This window comes from Amblyraja radiata, chromosome 5 (assembly GCF_010909765.2).
Source record: "Amblyraja radiata isolate CabotCenter1 chromosome 5, sAmbRad1.1.pri, whole genome shotgun sequence".
NCBI lineage: Eukaryota > Metazoa > Chordata > Chondrichthyes > Rajiformes > Rajidae > Amblyraja > Amblyraja radiata.
The window spans coordinates 75,328,305-75,351,553 of NC_045960.1; the positions used below are offsets into that span (position 1 = coordinate 75,328,305).

The 23,249-nt window shown below is 40.8% G+C and overlaps 1 protein-coding gene across 1 annotated transcript in view; it reads right to left on the reverse strand.

Moving 5' to 3' along the window:
* Window positions 1–1,868: 1,868 nt before the first annotated feature.
* The window catches only part of gen1 (GEN1 Holliday junction 5' flap endonuclease), a 31,763-nt gene continuing 10,382 nt past the window's right edge, over window positions 1,869–23,249 (reverse strand). The window contains exons 5-14 of the mRNA XM_033021558.1: window positions 22,592–22,702; window positions 21,827–21,900; window positions 21,190–21,278; window positions 18,880–19,030; window positions 13,856–13,892; window positions 13,683–13,763; window positions 12,516–12,646; window positions 11,738–11,799; window positions 6,963–7,115; window positions 1,869–3,526 (exon numbers count right to left, since the gene is read on the reverse strand). Coding sequence (XP_032877449.1) covers window positions 1,995–3,526; window positions 6,963–7,115; window positions 11,738–11,799; window positions 12,516–12,646; window positions 13,683–13,763; window positions 13,856–13,892; window positions 18,880–19,030; window positions 21,190–21,278; window positions 21,827–21,900; window positions 22,592–22,702 — 2,421 coding nt within the window. The 3' untranslated portion in view covers window positions 1,869–1,994. The remainder of the gene's footprint in view (window positions 3,527–6,962; window positions 7,116–11,737; window positions 11,800–12,515; window positions 12,647–13,682; window positions 13,764–13,855; window positions 13,893–18,879; window positions 19,031–21,189; window positions 21,279–21,826; window positions 21,901–22,591; window positions 22,703–23,249) is intronic.

The following is a 23,249-nucleotide window of genomic DNA, read 5'->3' on the forward strand; positions in this document are numbered from 1 at the left end:
GTTTCGAGCCGAAACCCTTCTTCAGACTGATGTCGGAGGGAGGAGAACTTCTTCAAAGTAGGCATACCTTGAGGAGATTTTGCAGTGGAATAGACAAAATGTTTAAGAAGGAACTGCAGATGCTGGAAAATCGAAGGTAGACAAAAATGCTGGAGAAACTCAGTGGGCGAGGCTGCATCAATGGAGCGAAGGAATGGGTGACGTTTCGGGTCAAGACCTCTCCGCAGACTAGTTCTTTCTTAAACATTCCAATGCCACCAGAGCAGATTCACCAACTATCCCTTCATCTCTTTCCTACTGGCTTTACCTTGCACTGAACTTCATTCCCTTATCACGTATCTATACACCATAAATGGATCGGTTGTAATCATGTATTGTATTTCTGCTGACTGGTTAGCACGTAATAAAAAGCTTTTCACTGTACCTCAGTATACGTGACAATAAACTAAACTGATCTGCTGTCTTTCAAAATGAAGCAGCAATTCCAATATAGTGTGCTGCATTTGATGCGCACAATGGTAGATGGTCACTTCATGGAACACCTGCATTTAGTCCACAGCAGTGAACCTGAGCTTTTGGTAGCCTGTCACTTTAATTCCTACCCCACACCCAGACTGATCTTTCTGTAGGTGACCTGCATTATTACAACAAAACTCAATGCAAGCCTGAGAAACATGTTACTGCACAATGGCACAGCTGGTAGAGCTTCTGCCTCAATGTGAGATCCAGATTCAGTCCTGACTTCACGTGCTATGTGGAATTTGTGCGTTCTCCTTGTGTCTGTGCGGATTTCCTGGTTTCTTCCCTCATCCCAAAGGTGTATGGGTTTGAAGGTTAATTGACCTCTGTAAATAGCCCCCAGTGTGCAAGGAGTGGATAATGTGATAACATGGAACCTGTGTGAACGGATGATCGATGGCTGGCGTGTTCAGTGGGCTGAAGTGCCTGTTTCTAAACTAAATATATCATCAGTCTTCAAGATTCATTATTTAATGTTTCTGCCGTCACCATATCAGCCCATTTATCCTTTTCTTATTTGTATAGTCTGGCCAGCTGGGTGTGATCCACAACCATGCTATTAGAAATACATTACACAGGTAAAAGCACAATCTGATCCTAACTGCAATTCCCATTGCTACAACTCATATGGTCACACACAATCAGAGATATTCCCTTTGTCCCACCCATCCCTCTCCCACATCCTTTGCTACGGAAAACTTATCTTTTTTTAAAGTTTCTGAAATGCTATTATTCTTCCGCTGATGCATCCTAACCATTTCCAACATTTTCTTTTATTTGTTTTAAATAATCTAATTTGCATTATACTGATGTTCTCTATATATCAGATAGATTACAGCCTCACAACTGATTTATGGTTTCTTTTACTTCTATCTGCTCCGATTCATTTCATATTACTAGATTAAATACTAAATCTTCCCTTGGGCTTTCTACTTATTCCATAAACTCTGTACTCATGTCTCCATTATTTCCTCTTTGGACCAATTAACACCAGGGTGATTGGAATCCCCAGGATTATTATTCCTTTTTGTTAATGCACTTTCTAACTTGTCTGCATGCATCATCCTCCACATCTTTTCTTATCTGTAGACCAAACTAATTAATGTGATTGATCCTTTATTATCATTTATCTCAATACAAAATAATTTTATTTTTACCTTCAGAGAAACAGAATAATGAATGGGAAGAGGGGTTGAGAGGTTAAAATGTTCCCAATGCAAGTGAAATAGTTAAACTATACTAAAAAAGATTTATATTTAAAACTCACCTTTATAAATGAATTTAGAATGTGCTAGTAACAGAATAAGGTGGAAAGTGATAAGGAAAATTAATTAAGAATAATAAAAAAATTTAAATATACTCTTGGGAACATTTAAAATGACTGCCAGTTTTCAGTGCAGGAAATTCAACGTGAGCAAATAGAGGGTCAGACTGTACTCAAATTTCTGCAACTGAGTGAAATAATTCAACTGGAGTTAAAGCTTTAGTCTTTCAGAAAGTGGAAGGGGACTGTCACTTATTACTATAATGGAATCGTCATTATCACCAGGGTTTTTCTGATTTTCCACACTGCTCAAAGGCAATTTCAGCAGAATGCTGTCACTGCCACAAGTATTTTTCTGGGAGATGACACGGTTGCTCTTAACTTTGTTGTACTTGGGCATTGATTGTGTTTGGTCATTATTCCTTAAAACAGTAGCATTATCTACTTCACACCGACTATTGGTATTACAAATTCTATCAATGGTAGGCCTGCATTTATTCTGCTGAACATGAGGTTGATTGTGTTGTGCAGTGCAGAATGGGATTACTGTGTTCTCTCCAGCTCTTAAATGGATGCCTTGCTTTTGGTTCACATTTTTTGAAATCTCTGAATCACTATCTTCGCTAGATGAATATATGGTGTAATACACACCTTTTGGTGCAATTGTTGCTCTACATCCATTCGCTGTTTTCGTTCTGATCGGTTTGCATGATTTTTTTTCCTCCACTGCAGATGTGATGCACTCTGGATTTAAAATTTGGTACGAATACAATACTGGGTCACAAGTTCCAAAAACGTTTTCCCTTGAATCTTTTATCACCTTCTTTTTGGGTACAGTCCATGGTTTGGAATGATGACCTGCAATTTTCTTAGAAATGTATATTTCCTTTCCCTCTTGCTGAGCATGTCGAGTTTCTGAGAATGAATCCCTGGCGAGTTTCTCTTTATTGGAATTACTTGCGAGTTTGGCCTCAATAAGAGACTTAGAATCTGCTTCAGCAGATGGTATATCACTTTTAATGGAAGCAGAACCTGGCAAATTGTTGTTTTCACTTGAATTAGAGTTTGCCCGAGGCAGAGATAAAACCTGGCATGAATTCTTCAATAGAATTCTCTCTTTTAAAGGCAGGTGATTAAAATCCTGCAGCATGGGCGTATCCTCATAAAATAATTCCATATTTTTTCTAACACATTCTTGAGAAGGCACTACAGGATTTTTCTTCCAGGCATCATCCTCCATTGATTTGATGGAAGAGCTAATGGGAACACAATTCCCATTATTCACTAACTGAGCTTGTTCAGTTTGTATTACCGGAGAACGCCCTGAATGTGGTGTACTAAATGATTGACTCCAGTCTATATCACTTAAGTGCATCTCTGCAACCAATAAAGACGCTGATGGAGAAACAGTAGAGGGACTCATCCCATTTTCTGATGCTTTGAGAAATAACGACTCACTATCAAATTTTTCTTCTTCTGCACTGTGATGTTTTGCAGATTGTGAAATGTCAATTGTGGATTCCCTCCAGAAATCTTTGGGCAACACAGAATATTCAGTAGAAAAGCCAATAGAAGTAGTCAGATGTGTCCCGTTGGAAGGATTTGTTTGTTGATCTGCATTCTTTAGATCAAGTTGCCTTTTTGCATCCAAACTTTGATCAACAGGTTGTAAACTCATTGTCGACATTAGTTGAGTAATTTCATCAGGCACTGGTGTGGTCTTGTCTTTTTTCTTACTTTTACCTGAAGTAAAACACAAGAAAGGAGATCCATTTTAACAGTTAAAAACCTATGGTAATTTCCGTTTCAGGGATTGCGGCACTTTGCTCAATGAACTTTGAGATAGTCAAAAGTAGTTTAATTGATTGGAAAGAGACAAGGAGGTTTTTAAATTACGAGAATAATATGAGTCCAGACATACATCAGATGTCTTAAAAGCCATTAAAACACCATTTTAGAACATTGCCCCTGAAATTCATTCTATTAAAAGAAAATTGACATTTCAGGGAGAGTAGAACATGCTGATTATGCTAGATAACATTGTTGGAATTACTCAGTAGATAAGATGGTATCTGTGGAGAGAGAAACTGTTAATATTTCAGACTGTTGCGAGTGATCAAACATCATTAACCTGAAACATTACCTCTTCTCTCTCCTCAGATGCTATTTGACCTGCAATTTATAGAAACATAGAAAATAGGTGCAGGAGGATGCCATTCGGCCCTTCGAGCCAGCACCGCCATTCATTGTGATCATGGCTGATCGTCCCCCATCAATAATCCGTGCCTGCCTTCTTAGATACATAGAAAATAGGTGCAGGAGTAGGCCATTCGGCCCTTCGAGCCTGCACCGCCATTCAATCTGATCATGGCTGATCATCCAACACAGTATCCCGTACCTGCCTTCTCTCCATACCCCCTGATCCCATTAGCCACAAGGGCCACATCTAACTCCCTCTTAAATATAGCCAATAAACTGGCCTCAACTACCCTCTGTGGCAGAGAGTTCCAGAGATTCACCACTCTCTGTGTGAAAAATGTTTTTCTCATCTCGGTCTTAAAGGATTTCCCCCTTATCCTTAAGCTGTGACCCCTTGTCCTGGACTTCCCCAACATCGGGAACAATCTTCCTGCATCTAGCCTGTCCAACCCCTTAAGAATTTTGTAAGTTTCTATAAGATTCCCCCTCAATCTCCTAAATTCTAGCGAGTATAGGCCGAGTCTATCCAGTCTTTCTTCATATGAAAGTCCTGACATCCCAGGACTTCTCCCCATATCCCTTGACTCCACTAGCCCCTAGAGCTCCATCTAACTCTCTCTTAAATCCATCCAGTGATTTGGTCTCCACTGCCCTCTGTGGCAGGGAATTCCATAAATTCACAACTCTCTGGGAGAAATAGTTTTTTCTCACCTCAGTCGTAAATGACCTCCCCTTTATTCTAAGACTGTGGCCTCTGGTTCTGGACTCGCCCAACATAGAGAACATTTTTCCTGCATCTAGCTTGTCTAGTCCATTTATAATTTGATATGTTTCTATAAGATTCCCCCTCATCCTTCTAAACTCCAGTGAATACAAGCCTAGTCTTTTCAATCTTTCCTCATATGACAGTCCCGCCATCCCAGGGATCAATCTCGTGAACCTACGCTGCACTGCCTCAATCACAAGGATGTCCTTCCTCAAATTAGGAGACTAAAACTGTACACAATACTCCAGATGTGGTCTCACTAGAGCCCTATACAACTGCAGAAGAACCTCTCTACTCCTATACTGAAATCCTCTTGTTATGAAGGCCAACATTCCATTAGCTTTCTTCACTGCCTGCTGTACTTGCACGCCAACTTTCAGTGACCGGTGTACAAGGACGCTCAGGTCTCGCTGTACCTCCCCCTTACCTAACCTAACCCAGTTGAGATAATAATCTGCCCCCTTGTTTTTTCCGCCAAAGTGGATAACCTCACATTTATCTATATTATACTGCATCTGCCAGGCATCTGCCCACTCACTCAACCTGTCCAGGTCACCCTGCAACCTCTTAACATCCTCTTTATAGTTCACACTGCCACCCAGCTTTGTGTCATCCGCAAACTTGCGAATATTTTCAACAATTTCTGTTATCCCATAATGGGCAGCAGCTGTAGTTATTTAGATTTTTTTATGTTAATTCTACTGCAAGTCTCTTTAGCTATGTTATATCAAATAGGGGTGAATTTCTAAGCAGAGATGCTACATAGTGTTACCAATAATCGTTGTAAATTACTATTCTTGGTAATGAATCAATACTCCAAATTGCTCATTAATTAAAATTAAATTGTGTTTAAAAAAAAAAGGTATTTCTCCGCCCTCTGCTACAATTTGGATAGAGGTCTGGAATGCCACCCTTGCTAAACTAAGAACCCCATCTCTCTTGTAATTTTCCTTAATCAGTGCAAATATTATACTAACTACAACAGCAGTTGTTAACAAACCCCAAAACAATGACAGTGTCACTTCGCCCAACAACTCCGCTCAGTTCGCAATAACCAACCTGATCTACCGGTGGCTCAGCACCTCAACTCCCCCTCCCATTCCGAATCCGACCTCTCTGTCCTGGGCCTCTTCCATGGCCAGAGTGAGGCCCACCGTAAATTGGAGGAGCAGCATCTAATATTTTGCTTGGGTCGTTTACACCACAGCGGTATGAACATTGACTTCTCCAATTTCAGGTAGTCCCTGCTTTCTCCTCCCCTTCTCAGCTCAGATGGGTGGAACAAAGGGAATATCTCCCTCAGCCCACTGTCCCCCCCCTCTTCCCTTCTTCTCCCCCCCCCCCCCCTCACATCAGTCTGAAGAAGGGTCTCGACCCGAAACATTGCCTATTTCCTTCGCTCCATAGATGCTGCCTCACCCGCTGAGTTTCTCCAGCATTTTTGTCTACCACAACAATGACTTATTACTTTAGTTTCTGGAGAAGCCAGAGGCTGGCGAAGTGACTTGGAACATGAACAGCAGTCTGAAATTGGTTTCCTTCAACACTTGAAATTTAGTTTTTTCTTTCTCCCCAGATCCAAACCCTCATTCATTTGAAGTCTGGAACCACAGCAATAAATAAACACAATCATCTTCACTCTTTTCCTCTCCGCTATAAAGGGAAAAATAAAACATGAACCGTGAAACAGATTCTCAAATTGTTCATGCCATCATGTCCTAGTCAGTTAAAAAATAGCCACCTAACCGAACACAGTCGTTTAGCACTTAATCCACAGTCCTGCAGGTCATGGTTTTTCAAATATACATTTTAATTGTTGTTTAAGTGTAGTGAGCTTACCCTTTATAGCAGTAAGTTCCAGACACCTTTAACCTTTAACCTTTAACCAGTAAGTTCCAGACACCTTTAACCTTTAAATAAAAGCATTTTTTCTCATTTCCTCTAAATCTATGTTCCAGGCTTTTGATCCTACTGCTGTGGGAAATTAATCTGTCCTATTTACCCTATCTAGGTCATTCTCAATTCCCACCACTGCTACTGTCACCAAGCAATATTATTTTGTTGGGCTTACCATTTACGATTAGGATCTTCAAATGACATAACATTGGCAGATCTGGAAAGGTTAGGTGCACACATGTCAATGGCTTGCTCACATCAGTCTTACCCAATAATCCCTACACAGATCTTAACCATTCCTAATGGCAGGCAACTTACCTTTTTTATGCTTCTTCTCCTTCTCTTCAGCTTTCTCTCTGTGAAATTGAGCAGTAATATCTGTGTACGTTGCTTCAAACAAATGTTGCTCCTCTAGGGTTGTCACAGTACACTGAGAATCTTCAGGCTGTTCATCCGAGTAAACATAATTTTCTAGGAAAGTCATAAAATTTGTTTCCATAGGTGCTCAGCTCAGTCTTTTCTAGATGTTAAACAAATGCTAGAACTAATTTGTTTATTAAGAAATAGGTTTTCAGCATTATAATCTGCACCATAATTTGGCTGAGTGTCCTGCTATTTCCCCATTACATAATGCTTGGATCAAAGGCCCATCATTTATTTATTTTCCTCTGTACTCCACTATTTGAAATTTGTAATAGGAAAAAATCACATGTGGTTAAACTGCACATTGTTAGATTTTAATAAAGGCCATTTTTATACATTTTGGTTTCACCATGTAGAAATTACAGCAGAGTTTATACATAGTCCCCCTATTTCAGGGGACTATAATGTTTGGGACACAGCAATATCATAGAAATGAAAGTAGTCATGTTTAGTATTTTGTTGCACATCATTTTCATGCAGTGACTGCTTGAAGTCTGCGATTCAGACACCACCAGTTGCTGGGTGTCTTCTCTGGTGATGCTCTGCCAGGCCTGTATTGCTGCCATCTTTAGCTTATGCTTGTTTTGGGGGCTAGTCCCCTTCACCTTTCTCTTCAGCATATAAAGGGAATGCTCAATTGGCCTCAGATCGGGCAATTGGCCACTCAAGAATCAACCATTTTTTAGCTTTGAAAAACTCCTTTTTGCTTTAGCAGTATGTTTGGGATCATTGTCTTGCTGTAGAATGAACTGGCCAGCCAATGAGTTTTAAGGCATTTGTTTGAACTTGAGCTGATGGGATGTGTATACACTTCAGAATTCATTATGCTACTACCATCAGCAGTTGTATCATCAATGAAGATAAGTGAGCCAGTACCATCAGCAGCCAAACATGCCCAGGCCATAACACCCCCACCACCGTGTTTCACACATGAGGTGGTATGCTTTGGATCTTGGGCAGTTCCTTCTCTCCTCCATACTTTGCTCTTGCCATCACTCTGATATAAGTTAATCTTCATCTCATCTGTTCACAAGACCTTTTTCCAGAACTGTGGTTGCTCTTTTAAGTACTTCTTGGCAAACTGTAATCTGGCCATCCTATTTTTGCGGCTAACCAGTGGTTTGCATCTTGCAGTGTAGCCTCTGAATTAGTGTTCATGAAGTCTTCTGCAGACAGTGGTCATTGACAAATCCACGCCTGACTCCTGAAGAGTGTTTCTGATCTGTCGGACAGGTGTTTGGGGATTTTTTCGTTATTATAGAGAGAATTCTTCTGTCATCAGCTGTGGAGGTCTTCGTTTGCCTGCCAGTCCCTTTGTGATTAGTAAGCTCCCCAGTGCTCTCTTTCTTCTTAATTATGTTCCAAACAGTTGATTTTGGTGACCCTAAGGTTTGGTTGATGTCTTTAACAGTTTTATTTTTGTTTCTCGGTCACATAATGGCTTCTAGGACTCTCATTGGCACAACATTGGTCCTCGTGTTGATAAACAGCAATAAAAGATTCCAAAGGTGATGGAAAGACTAGGTGCTGAGAGCTCTCTTATACCTGCATTAAGGAGGCGTTTAAACACACCTGAGCCAATTACAAACACCTGTGAAGCCATGTGTCCCAAACATTATGGTGCCCTGAAATGGGGGGGGGGGGGGATATCAATAAATTGCTTCCTTGGCAGAATTACTCTATAGGTCCAAACTGAAACAAACATGTCAAACAGTCAAATACCACAAATATAAATAGATCAAATGGCAGACAATTCCAATTAAATCTATATGCCGTTGAGTTGACATGATCTGCCATTTTCCACCACCTCCAACGGGATCCCACTACTGGCCACATCTTCCCAACTCCACCCCTTTCCGCTTTCCCCAGAGACCATCCCTTCCGCAACTCCCTGGTCAACTTGTCCCTTCCCACCCAAACCAAAACCTCTCCAGGTACTTTCCCCTGCAACTGCAGGAGATGCAACACATTGTCCCTATACCTTCCCCCTCGACTCCGTCCAAGGACCCCGACAGTCTTTTCAGGTGAGGCAGAGGTTCACTTGCACCTCCTCCAGCCTCATTTACTGTATCCGCTGTTCAAGGTGTGGACTCCTGTATATCGGCGAGATCAAATGCAGGCTTGGCGATCGTTTGGCAGAACAACTCCGCTCAGTCCGCCCAAATCTACCTGATCTCCTGGTTGCTCAACACTTTAACTCCCCCTCCCATTCCCGCACTGACCTTTCTGTCCTGGGCCTCCTCCATTGTCACTGTGAGGCCCAGCGCAAATTGGAGGAACAGCACCTCATATTCCGCTTGGGTAGCTTACACTCCAGCGATATGAACATTGACTTCTCTAACTTCAAGTAGCCCTTGCTTTCACTCTCTCCATCCTTTCCCCCTTCCCAGTTCTACCAGTCTTACTGTCTCCGACTGCATTTTATCTTTGTCCCGACCCGAAACGTTACCCATTCCTTCTCTCCAGAGATGCTGCCTGACCCGCTGAGTTACTCCAGCATTTTGTGTCTACCTTTGAGTGGACATGAGTTTAGTTTATTTTCACGTGTACCGAGATACAAGAAAAGCAGTGAAGCCTATTGAAAACGAACTCTAACGGTGGAAGTAGATTTCATTTCTAAAAAAAATAAAATATTTTGCAATTTTTGAAACATCTCAATTACTGTTTCTTGAATGTATCTGAAATGGCCGATTTGATTTTGCTTGTCTTCAAACAGAAGCATACATGGCTTGCAACACAAATTTAACCAAGAGAATTTGCATGGAAACAAAGATCAATCCAATGAGCAGCATTGCACAATAAATGCTTGCAGCCATCTTTGGATATTTTAGAGTTATATGGGCTATGCTCTTATGTGGGCTACGTTCTTTTCTATCCATTTTTGTTACAGCAAGTCAAGCCTACGATTCCAGGCTGTCTTTACAATAAGCGAGTTCGGTATTTCAACTGCGCATGCCTAGGTCATAGGTCACTCGAGATAAACATTCTCGGCAGCTGAGCTGCTGCGTGTATACAGACCTGCGTTTCATCCGTAGTCAAGCTCGAACCCGGGTCTCCGGCGCTGCAAGCGCTGTTGAATTGCTACTGGAGTAAGCGACACTATTTCTCCCTTCTCCACTGGTCCATGCAGAAATCTCAGCAGTGACAATCTAATGTGCACAAACTGCGTGTGACAAAAATGTGCGTGAGAGGGCCAATTTCTCAGCATTAAGATCGGAGTTTGGGCGGAGGTGATGACATGCCAGATGGTGGGGACTATTCACAGGAAGAGAAAGGCCTTAGGGTACAAACCAGAACCAAGGGCCTGTTTCCGTGCTGTGTCCCAAAACCAAATTAATCTAACTATGTAAAGATAAGTCATCGGAGGACGCAGGGAGGGTGGACACGGGAATAGGTGGGGTTGAAGTGAGGAAAGAAAGTTGTCTGGGACTAAAAAGAACTAGGGGGCTTAGGTGTGAGGGGAAAGATTTAATAAGAACCTGATGTTCAACTTTTTTTCACACAGTGGGTGGTGGGGAAGTTACTAAGGCAGGTATAATGATAACATTTTGAAAGACATTTGGACATGTGCATGGATAAGAACCCTCGCTCTCTCTCTCTGTCCACCCTGCCTCCTATTCCCTATTGTTCCAACAGATGAATCCCCCTCAGTCTGGCTGTATGAGTTCCATTCTCACTCAGGCTGCCCTCCCGGGTTATACAGGGATATTATACAGGGGCGAACCACGCACCTATCTCCTGCATAACCGCAGGAGGCAGATTTGTGAGCGGAGTCTCACTACCGTCCCCGTCCCCCTCCTGAGTGTCCCATCCCTATCCGGTGGCGGCCGAAAATGTCCGGGGTGACCCTGGAGTGACGGAACACTGGCCCGGAGCAGTGGTGGCCCCAGGCTTACAGCCAGCACGGAGATGAAGCACTAACTGCAGCTCAGCTCTACTTCAACTCCCGAGGAACCCGTTCCCCAAGGGGCCGGGGACAGTCAGCTGCATCTCTCACCTTATCTAGTGGCTGTCGGTTAACCCCCTCGGTGCCGGCGAAAGCCGAACACCAGTCATCATCGGGAATACACACAAAATGCTGCAGTAACTCAGCGAGTCCGGCTACATCTCTGGAAAAAGGTCTGGACCCGAAACGTCACCTATTCCTTTTCTCCAAAGATGCTGCCTGTCCCGCTGAGTTACTCGAGCACGTTGAGTCTACCATCGGTGTAAACCAGCATCTGCAGTTCCTTCCTACACGATAATTAACGGGGTATTGATTACCCTACCAAATATTGATTAAACGAGAGAGAGAGAGAGTGAGAGAGAGAGAGGGAAAGGGAGAGGGAGAGAGAAAGGGAGGGGGAGGGGGAGGGGGAGAGAGTGTGTGTGTGTCCTCCAACGCTGCCGGGAGAGGTTCTGCGTAATTCCAGAGGATGGGTTTGTGAACTGAGATAGAAATAAGATCGAATTAATGTTCATAAAAGAGTGACGCCTGTCCTCTGTTGAGTTGACAGAATTAAAAAATTAATTGGTAGAATAGTTAACAATTTATACAGTTTAAACACCCAGCGCTTTGTTCGCTTTTTCTTTATCACGAATGACCTCTGACAAATCCCATGAATACCATGCGTTTTTCGGAATACCGAACTCGCTTATTCAAAGTTGTCAAAAAATTTTAAGTGATTTACCTGGTTTTACCCATAGGATTTCATAGAATGGAATCCCATTTCGAATTCTTGTTTTGATGATACTTAGAGAAAGAAAGAAAAGTATTAGAAATCCCAAAAGAAACAAATAATTTTAGAAGTGTCCGTTCTTCACTTCTCCCTCTCTCCCAGGTTGCTGGGCAAGAATGTGGTTCAGATATTTGTTGTATACCATTATTTCCACAACACCGCAAATACATACAAATGCTTGTGCGTCCACACACTATTTATATTCAAACATCAACATTAAGCAAGCTGCCTTCAGTTTCATTGATTATAAATAATTTAAAAATTTCAATTACAATTTTTAAAACATAAGTGCAAGTAGCAATAAATAATTTGGTCCAACGGCATGCTGAAATAAAATCTAAATGCAATCTTAAATTAAAATTAAGTATTGGAAATACTCAGAGTCAAGCAGCACCTGATGAGTGAGAAAGAGTTAACATTTCAGGTTTGATTACCTTTTAGAATTGGAATAAGTGAGAAATAATAATGTTAATGTTATAGGGGGAAAAGTAGGGAAGAGCAAAAGGAAAAATCTGCACTCGGTTACAGACAAGAGAGACAGGCGCGGAGACAGGAGACAGAGAGGAGAGAGAGACGATACAGAGAGTGGTAACAAGAAGAGACAGAGAGAGGAGAGACGAGACAGAGGCAAGACAGATGAAAGGCTATCAACATGAAATGTTAACTCTGCCTTTCTTACTATAAATCCCTTCAAACCAATTGAGTATTTTGATTTTCAATCAATACTTACCTCACAGGCTGTAAATGCCATGGATTCCTTTTACCCATTCTTTTCTCCATCATATCGTGATGTGAAAGTAATGGCAGGACTTTTTCACATGTGTAGTGCCTACGCCACTCCATTTTATTCAAAGCAAAATTCTAAAGATGTGAAAAAGAATCTATTAATGTTGTATGACTTTGAGATCTTAATTTTTATTAAATTTTATTCTCCTAGTCTCATGATAGTAACATTTTTTATTTCAGTTCAAAATATTTATCTGCCATGAAACTTGAACCCAGCCTAATTTTATTTGCTGTAAATCTGGTGGCATCAGCAGATTTATCAAGCAGAAAATCTTGCCTCCGTTTCCTTGAAGATGCATATGCCATAGATTCCTTATCCAGGTAAAGAGATTCAAAGATGTAATCACTTTCATGTTTATCCAAATATGAATCTTTTGAAAATGCGAAAAATGTTCTAAACTTGAGTAAACCCTCGTTATAACAGACCATGGGTGGGGGGGAAAGATTGGTGTCAATTATTGCCGATTGCCCGCTATAACCGAGTAAAGGATTATCATTGTATAAATGATAATATAAACACACTAGAGATTTACAATTATACCAAGCCAATTAGCCTACAAACCTGAACGACTTTGGAATGTGGGAGGAAATCAGAGATCCCAGAGAAAACCCACGCAGGTCACGGGGAGAATGTACAAACTCCATACAGACGAACATCCGTAGTCAGGATCAAACCCGGGTAAGGCACCACCGTGCCGCCCTCTGAAGAAGTTTGCACAAGGTACTAAAACTAAAGGGAGAAGAAAAACCTCACAAGCAGAAGGATGTTAGTGGATTTGATACCCCTGAACTATTTCAAAATTGGGTGAAAAATTTGGTATTCCATCAGTGTAATCATCAGCTCTATTTATTCTTGTTTGCAGTCATTTTAGATACGTCAAATTTAAGTACAAATCTGGTTGCTAGTCTGAAAAGGTGTTCATTGTAATGCACTACTGATCTTCTGTCAACATCAGATAATTCAATGAAAACTAAGGATCAAACGTGGCTGATTATCACATTTCTTAGTTCACATAACATCTGACGTTGAAAGTTCTGGCATTAAGTTTTCCAATTAGGTGTACTATAGTGAGATTTGGAGTGACCTTCCTTACAAAACTGTACTCCATACCTGAAGTAATAGTAGATTTGGGCGCCTCCATTGAGCTTTTTGAATTGGATGGTCCTTACTGATAAGAAATTCCCTGATCACCTGATACACAGAAAATAAGAGATTATTAAGTATGCCTTGCTACATATCTACCTCACAAGATGCTAACATGTTAAAATTAGTTTTGTTTTTACCTCTTTGAATGGGAAATGTTCACAAGCTTTTGCTTTTCTGAAAAACAGAGCATTTAGATTACAAAGAGCAAACTCTCATTTATATTTTTAAGAGACCACTTTCAAATCAATTATTAATTTTGTTGTTATGCAATCAAATGTGCCAGGAGCAAGTGAATGATCAGGTAATGTGGTCTTTGAGCCGGGTTTGCCATTTAATATAATCTACACCTCTACCACATTCTCGGCAGCTCAAGTCCCTTTTTAAATCTTTTCTCTTTACCTCTGCCCTCTGGTTTTACATTCTCTTACGTTGTGGCTATTCACTTTATCAATGCTCCTCATGATTTTATACTTCTATAATGACCCAGTCTTCTGCGCTGTTCAGGAAATAGTCCCAGCCTTCCTCAGAACTTAAACCGTCCAGGGCTGGTAACATCCTCAATCTGTTTTGCATTCTTTCCAGTTTAATGATATCCTTTCCACGATGGGCAACCAGAACTGCACACAATTTTCCTAATTTACCAATGTCTTGTACAGTTGAAACATGTCTATTCAATAAGGTCACAAAAGACTGCAGTTGCTGGAGGAACTCAGCTGGTTAGGCTGCATCTACGGAGGGAATGGACAGATGATGTTTCGAGCCCTGGGAGAGATGTGTGGAAGGGGATGGGGGGTGGGGAAAGAGGAAGATTAAATAAAAATGGGGGACTTGGAGATGGGAGAGGTGTGAGATGAGCGTACTATGGAGGATGGGATAGGAGCAGGATGTCTGGGGTGCGGAGAGAAATGTGTGATCCGGGGTGGAGGTGGAGTAGGAGCGGGAATGAAAGTGAGGTGAGGTGCGGATATTACTTGAAATGAGAGAATTCAATGGTCCTATTGCTGGGTTGTACGCTACCCAAGCAGAATATGAGGTGTTGTTGTATGCAACCTCTCCGGCAGTGGAGGTGGCCCAGGTCAGAAACATTGTTATTGATCTGAACAATGTGCACACACATTTCTCCCACCACCTATATCACTCTGTTCTTTTCCCCCTCCTCCTTATGCTCATCTCCCATTGCGTTCCCCATTTGCCATTTATCCCCCCTTTTTCCCTCTTGCCTGAACCCTCCACCCAGAATCCTCCCTCGGCTTCAGATTTCATTCCTCCTTTTCGCTCCTTATCTGACACCCTTTTGTCTCCTTTTCACCTTTAGCCTTTGTCACGACCTCCAACCATCTGCCAATCAATTTCCCACACCGGTATCACGTGCCAGACTTTGCCCCACCCCACTTCTCTTTTCCAGCTTTCGTCCACTACCCCATCAGTCTGAAGAGCAGTCCTGATCCGAAACGGTGGCTGTCCACCCTCGCCACAGATGCTGCCTCACCCACCAGCAGCTTGTTGTTTGCCCGTGTACTCAATACCTGAATGGGGAAGGCAAGTGAAAAAACACTTTCTTTACCACTCCATCTACCCCTGTTGCCACATTCACAGAATTATATACTTGCACCCCCTGACCCTTCTCATCTACAACACATCCCAGTGCCCTACTGCCCTGGGACACCACACATTTATCTGAATTAAACTCCATATGCCACTCGGAAGATAGACACAAAATGCTGGAGTAAGTCAGTTGGACAGTCAGCATCTCTGGAGAGAAGGAATGGGTAACATTTAAGGTCGAGACCCATCTTCAGACTGTCAGGGGAAAGGGAAATGAGAGATATAGATGGTGATGTAGGGAGATATAGAACAAATGAATGAATGACATGCAAAATAGTAATGATGATAAAGGAAACAGGCCATTATTAGCTGTTTCCTAGGTGAAAACGAGAAGCTAGTGCGACTTGGGTGGTGGGAGGTATGGAGAGAGAGGAAATGCAGGAGTTACTTGACGTCAGAGAAATCAATATTCATGTCACTGGATTGTAAGCTGCCCAAGCGAAATATGAGATGCTGTTCCTCCAATTTACATCTAGCCTCACTCTGACAATGGAGGAGGCCTAAGACAGAAAGGTCAGTGTGGGAATAGTTATGGTGTTTGACAACTGGGAGATCAGGTAGGTCCAGGCGGACTGAGCGAAGGTGTTCAGCGGAATGGTCCTTCTGAGTTACTCCAGCATTTTGTCTCTATCTTTGCTTTAAACCAGCATCTGCAGTTCCCTCCTACACTTTTCATCTGCCACACTCCTCAGTCCAATCAAAATCCCATTGCAATCTTAGATAACCTTCTTTCTAAGAGTAGATTGATTGAGAAGGTCAAAGCACATGGGATTGATGGAGATGGAATTAAAATATTGTTTTAAACCTGAAATGTTGTTAAAAGGATGTAGAACGTTTAGAGAGAAAAATGAAAATCCAAACAAATCTGTGTTGCACTTTAGCTGGTAAAATGCAAGAGGAAAGTATTCAATAAATGGTAGGATGCGTATGGAGCACCAATGTAGAGTTATCTTGGTGTGAAAGTCCATAGCTCCTCGGAAGTGGCAACACAAGTGGAAAGGGTAGTAAAGAAGGCATATGGCATGCCTGCCTTCATCAGTTGGGGCAATGACTAGAATAATTGAGAAGTCAGGTTGCAGCGGTAGAAAACATTGGTTAGGCACGAATTTCTGGTCACCTCATCACAGGAGTAGATGTGAAGGGTTTAGAGAACACAGAAGATTCACCAGAATTCTGCCTAGGTTTGAGAGTATCAGCTATTAGGAGAGGTGGACAAGCTTTGCTTGCTTTCTCTGGTGCATCAGAAGCTGACTATGTGGAAATATATAAAATTATGAGAGGGATAGATACTGTAGATAGAATCTTTCTCCCAGGATGCAAATGTCAATACCAGTGGGCATTGATTTAAGATAAGAGGAGGAAAATTTAAAGAAGATTTGTTTTGTTTAAATGGAGTAGTAAGCAAGGGGAAGTGATGGAAGCAAAAACGATAGCAATGTTTAGAGGTATTTAGAAAGGTACATGAAGAGGCAAGGAATGGAGGGATATAGATCATGTGCAGGCAGGTCTGCAGTTTAAATTGGTATCATGGTCAACATAGACATCGCGGGCTGAAGGGCCTGTTCCTGTATTGTGTGGTTCTACGTTCTGAATTACTGTCACAACATATTTCATAAAGAAATGCATGCAAATTAACCCATTCTCGGAATTGACAGGTGAACACTAGTTAACAACTGCGCCCTTTATACAATGCAAAAGCATAAAATCAAATGCAAAAACAAGTTGAAACATTCTGGCCCAGCCTTATATGACTGACGACTGTAATTTTGCATGTTTTGAATTTGTCACAATTAGTTTGCATAGTGGTTACATTAGCAGCACCAAGCATTCGTAAGGCATCAAAGCATCTATTTCCCGAGGAAATTTGGCATGTTTCCAATGACAAAAACAACTTCTACAGATGCACCATAGAAAGCAAACTGTTGGTTTACATTGGATCGGTTTGAGAACAGCTATGCCCTAGACTGCGAGAAAATGTGAAGAGTCGTAGATGTAGCCAAGTCCATCACACAGACCAGATTTACTACCATTGACTTCATCTAAATCGCCTCGGAAAAGCAGCCAATATAATCAAAGACTTGTCCTACACCAGTCATTCCTTTTCCATGCTCCTGTCTGGCAGATGGTACTGAACCTTGAAAGCACACACCACCAGAGTCAGAAAATGTTTATTGCCTTTGTTATGAGGTTTCTCAATGGTTCTTCCCTAAGCTAGGGGACAATCTGATTCAGTTCTACCTCATTAGACTTTGTCTAGGGAACTGATGCGTGCTGAGATGCTGAAACTATATTCTTCACTCTGTATCTTCCCCTTCACTCTATCTGTTTGCATAGCACGCAAAACAAAACTTTTCACTGTACCTCTGTACAAATTACAATAACGAGGAAAGTCTATAATGGGATAGCATGTTTCACTATTTCACTGAAACCATCATTTAGATATTCATTCAACATGGTTTCTAAAGGAGGAGAATTCAGTGTCGTATAACAATTACAGCACGGAAAACATGCCCTCGGCCCTACAAGTCCGTGCCGAACAACTTTTTTCCCATGTCACCTTACAATACTAAAGTTTCTGAATTCCATCAGCCTCTTGGCAAAATCTATTTCTGATGTTAATGATACACAGCACCCAGCTTTATAAAAGGGTGAAATTCCAAGTAAACAGTCGTCTCGTTATTTTCTGTAATGTGAAACTCCTTTCTCACCTACTGAATCCCATGTTATACATGCTGATGCACTTGTGTGGGAAGTATTTATCTCAATAGTAATGCCCCTGAGAGAATGCAGGCATTTGGCAAGGGAATCTAATTACATTGTCGGGGGAAGATAAAGTTCCGCAGATGTTGCTTTAATTAACCAGAAATAGATGTGACAGTACAGTATAAGTATTAAAGAGATTGCTTTGTCAGTTTCCAAAGCACATCTCTAACACCCCCCCCCCCAACACTGTTCAATTATTTGTACACATTTGTTTATTTATATATTTTTGATAAATCCAATAAGAGTGCAGTTTTATTTTCTGTTTTAAGCTTTATTCTACTTCATATGACATAGGAATAAATATATAAAGTGAACTGGCAAGCCTCGGGTTAGGCATATATTTACATTGGAGGGTCTCGTCAATTTCCGTGGTCCAGCACCAGTCAGGTCATATGAATACCCCATTGGAGAGTTTCAATCTGCGTATATAACTGGTACCAACAAAATATATTTACTCTCACTCCAAGAAAAACCAGGAACAACTGAACTAAGCCATTCACTTGAAGAAGTCGAATCTAATTTAGGAAATGGAGAGTCCCGGCAGTAACAAGTGGTTTTAAGAACTTTTTAAAAAATAATTTGAACAATTTAATTGATTCACATTGGGAAAACATGAGATTAATAGATAAACCCCCAAAACCTCATAACATCAGGCAGATAATCCATTGATCCACGCAATGCTGTACAACATAAATATTAACTTATCTAGGAACTGTAACATTTGAAGCTAAATTTAGATTTGAATAAATTACATAAAAAATTGACAAAGAGCTCTTAGAAAAGGGGGACTTACTTTTTGATGATATTCTCCAATGGGTTTGTTTTTCTCTTTTCCTCTGCCCGATGCCAATTACAAGGGCATTGGTAGTCACTGCTGTGTGGTAAACAGGACTGATCACTTGAACACAAATGACAACCTTTTGTTGCATGGTCACTGGCTAATCCTAAATGGAACACAGTATCAAACAAGACTAATTCATCCGCTTGCACTGCAATTGATTGAAAAATGCTTGTTTTGTTCATTCATGCATTTATCTGAACAGCTATTAATTTACAATTAGAATCAGGAATTCTTCCCAAACTATTTAATTTCTCAATTATCCTTTAAGACTCATTTTTACACATATCTTAATCAAACCTTTAGTTATCTCTATTTCCTTCTGCAGTTCCGCCTCTGCTTTCCTTTGGCTGGGTCAAAATGCCACTATATCCAACCAATTACCTGAATGAATATCACTCCAAAAATATATCTGAAGATTGTAATAACTTTAGAGAATACTCTTTACTATTATACATCTTGAAGTTACCAGTAATTTCTATTCAAATTAACACACAATGTTGCCTGATTCTTGCTGGATCATTATCGATGGGGCTCTGAATGGATTTCAAGATTGCAATTATCCATGAAATACCTCGAAAGCCCATTGTTATCACTGTAAGATCCAATTGTGTTTGCTCCATCATAGTTATTTTATAAATAGTTACAATATTTAATTCCATTCAAAACCTCATAATGATCCAACAGGAATTAGGCAACATTTAGCGTTGTGACAATAGCAACAAGTATGATATTGTTCCACATCAATGCTCGGCAAGGACGTCTTCTGCAAGGGAAGTGTCAACCAGTTCCCCGTGACATGCCATGGTATTTTCACAGTCAATTTTTCTGTAATTCTGCAACTCTATTGCAGGCAGATAGGATTAGAGTAGTTGGGGTATGTTGGTCGGTGCGGACAAGTTGGGCCGTAAGGCCTGTTTCCACCCTTTATGACTGACTCTATGACTCCAATGTGTTGGATGCAGTTGGAAGATTGGGGATTACTGCTTACCATTAACTTAAATGAAATAATCGCAGAAAAATAGCAGTTACAAATATAGGACCGAGATGGCTGTTCTCCCCACATGCTTTGCCCAGTTACAATGCTTGAGTCAGGAGAACAATCAAATGCTCTCCACTTGCCTAGATGACTGCAATTGCAAGAGCTCTAAATTGTGCACCATCCAACACACAATATCCCGCTTAATCTGAACTCCATCCACCCCGTTAACCATTCATTCTGCAGTATTTTTTTTCCACCTTGTGCACCTTGTCAAACACTTCTGAAACTTTCAAGGCACAAGAGACAAGTGTATGAATCAGCAGATCAAGCAGCATCTGTGGACAAAATGCACAACGTTTTGGGTTTTCAACTCCCCTTCCCACAATGAATTGTCTGTCCTCTGCCTTCTCCACTGCCATGGTAAAATCAAATGCAAACTTGAAGAACAGCACCTCATGTTGCACTTGAGTAATCTACAACTCAATAATAATTTGACAATTTCTGGCAATCCACACCCGCAAACATTTCTTACTCACTCCTGTTGGTGCATGTAGGGTTTCTTTCATTTTGATTACCTCTTGCATTCCTGCCATTCCACGTGTCACCCCCCCCCCCCCACCCCACCTGTTAGATTTGTTACCTTTCCATCTGCCCATCATCCACATCTATCCGCCTGAGTTTCTGTTTCCTATCCCCTCCCCAATCTGGTTCCATCTGTCCTTATCTTCTAGCCTGTCTCTACTTTCACTCCACCTACTGTTTCAAAACTCCCCGCTCCCCAATTTGATCTGGTTCCACCTGTCGCTTACCAGCCTCTGTCTAACCTCTCCCTTTCCATTGTACAATGGCTACCTTGTTTGTACAATCAGTCCTTATGCAGGGTCTTGACTTGAAACATTGACCATCCCTTGGTCTCCATACATGCTACTTGATCGACCGAGTTCCTCCAGCAGTTTGTTTATATCTGGAAGCTTCAAGTCTTAGTACTTTGAAAGACATGCAGAACAAGCACACAAATCATCACCACCTCCAAATTTTCCTTAGATTTACCACTAGCCTGACATAGATATAACATTGCTTTTTCTTATATCACTGCTGACACGAATACTAAAATGCATTCCTCACAACACTGTCAAAGTTCCTTCACCATACAGATTGCAGCTGTTCAGGAAACTAGCTCACCAATGCCCTCTCAAGGACAATTAGGGTTGGGTAATAAGTGTTGCACTACCAGCAATACTTACATCAGATGAAAGAAACAAATTAAATCAAAAGCTGGTTACCTGGGTGTCGGCACACCGAGCAGTGTACTTTTTTAACAATTGAATCACGAGTACTAATTTCATCAAACTCTCCTTTCCACAGTTTAAACCTAGAAAGGTTAAGAACAGTCAGCCCTTCACATTTTAAAACAAACGCTGCACTCAAAATCATTATACAAAATGTCTCATTTTTTATAACATTCATAATAGTCTGTTAAATATTGGGTGTAATACCTACTGTACAATTTATTTTTACTATGTCGATAAATACTTTGAAAATTATAGTCTCCATGCCCATTGTTCCCGAATCACCTTCAAATGGAGTGAAAGAATGAAGTAGAAAGTAAAGTTTCTTGAGATAAAAGGGAACTGTGCCACTGCAGGTAGATTTGAATAAGTTAAACGTAAGAGAAAGAATGTGCAAGCGAAAATAGTAATATGTCAGTATGAAGGAAGTTAAAATATTCACGTCTGCTAAGCTCTAATTTCTCCATTCCATAGTTTGGAATTATCAGTGCAGTTATTGAAGTTCGGGTAGCCTTTACAGTCTTACTGTTATTTCAGCACATTAGTTTGTAAATCTAAAAAAAAAATATGATCGTCTCCAGAAGACAAGAGCTCCTTTAGAACCTTCCAACTAAACAAAGGTACAATTCACCTTTGAAGTAGACTCTGCCCATTTAATGTCTCAACCAGCCTTAAAGCCAGTTCCTTCCCAACTCCTGGAACCCCCTGGAGACGGGAAAACAAAAACAATATAGACACAGAAGGTTAAAAGAAAACATCAAAGTACAAAATAATTAGCTGGATAGAAAAACTGTGGGATTACAAGAAATAAACGGAACCAATGAACTCAGATTGTGCACCACAATTATTGCCGAGCCCCTGGTCAAAAATTTAAGTTTCCATGTAGGAATGAATTGAATACTGTGCAATCATTGGAACATCCCAATTTCAAGCCTTTGGATGGAAGATACTAATGAAGCTGGACGTAATACACTGCTCGCATCAACCAAAATTTGCATTTGAAGCTCGATGTTTTTACCCGAAAATATCTCCATAGATGGTTTTACCTAAAATAGCACAGAAAACAGTTTTATACTGATTCTCAGTCACATGACAATAATAAACCCATAATAATACCAGTTAAGAAATTTATTTGAACTAAATTTGCTCTTTTGATATATTTAACCAGATTTCCTATTATGCGGGTCTGTCATAAAAAATTACGAGTATTCTCTGACACTAACACTACCCATTTAATCTAAAATATTTAAATTATTCCACAAAACACTACATGTAATCCAAACATATCTTTAATTTAAACTTAATTGCATTTTTTCAGAATATATTAATCCAAGTAGGAGCTAATACGTCTTACAATTTAGTGTGGGTGCAATTGGAACTTTAAATGGAGCCATACCTTTGGTAGGTAATCACATCCAAGCAGAATGGCTAAACCAACTAGCGCATCTCGGTCAAGCCCTAATTTGGATTTTATGGCTGACATTCTGTAGCAGTCCACATGTGGATCCTATTTAAATGGAGAATAACATAATCAATGGTCTGTCCCCGTGACTCAGGACAACAAATTGAGTCTTCCAAAATCTGGCATGGGCCTTGTAGAAAATGGAAATGAAATAGTGTTCATACTCCACACAGTATGGTTATGATATACCCCAGATCACTTTTAATAATTGCTCCACACCCAAAGGTCATTGTTACAGATAATTACAAAACAATCTACTGGATAGAAACAGCACTGAAATAATTATGTTCTCCTAGTGCACTGTGTATGTTGGTATGGGGAAAAAGGGTACAGCCACATTCCATATGAACACAATCAGCGATCTACCAAGTGGTAGGTAGATAAAGATGTTGGAGAAACTCAGTGGGTGAGGCAGCATCTATGGAGCGAAGGAATATGTGACGTTTCGGGCCGAGACCCTTCTTCAGACATTTCTGATGCTGTCTCACACGCTCAGTTTCTCCAGCATCTTTATCTACCTTTGATTTTTCCAGCATCCGCAGTTCCTTCTTAAACATGCCACAAGTGGTAGGTTATTTTAAGATGCCCTCTT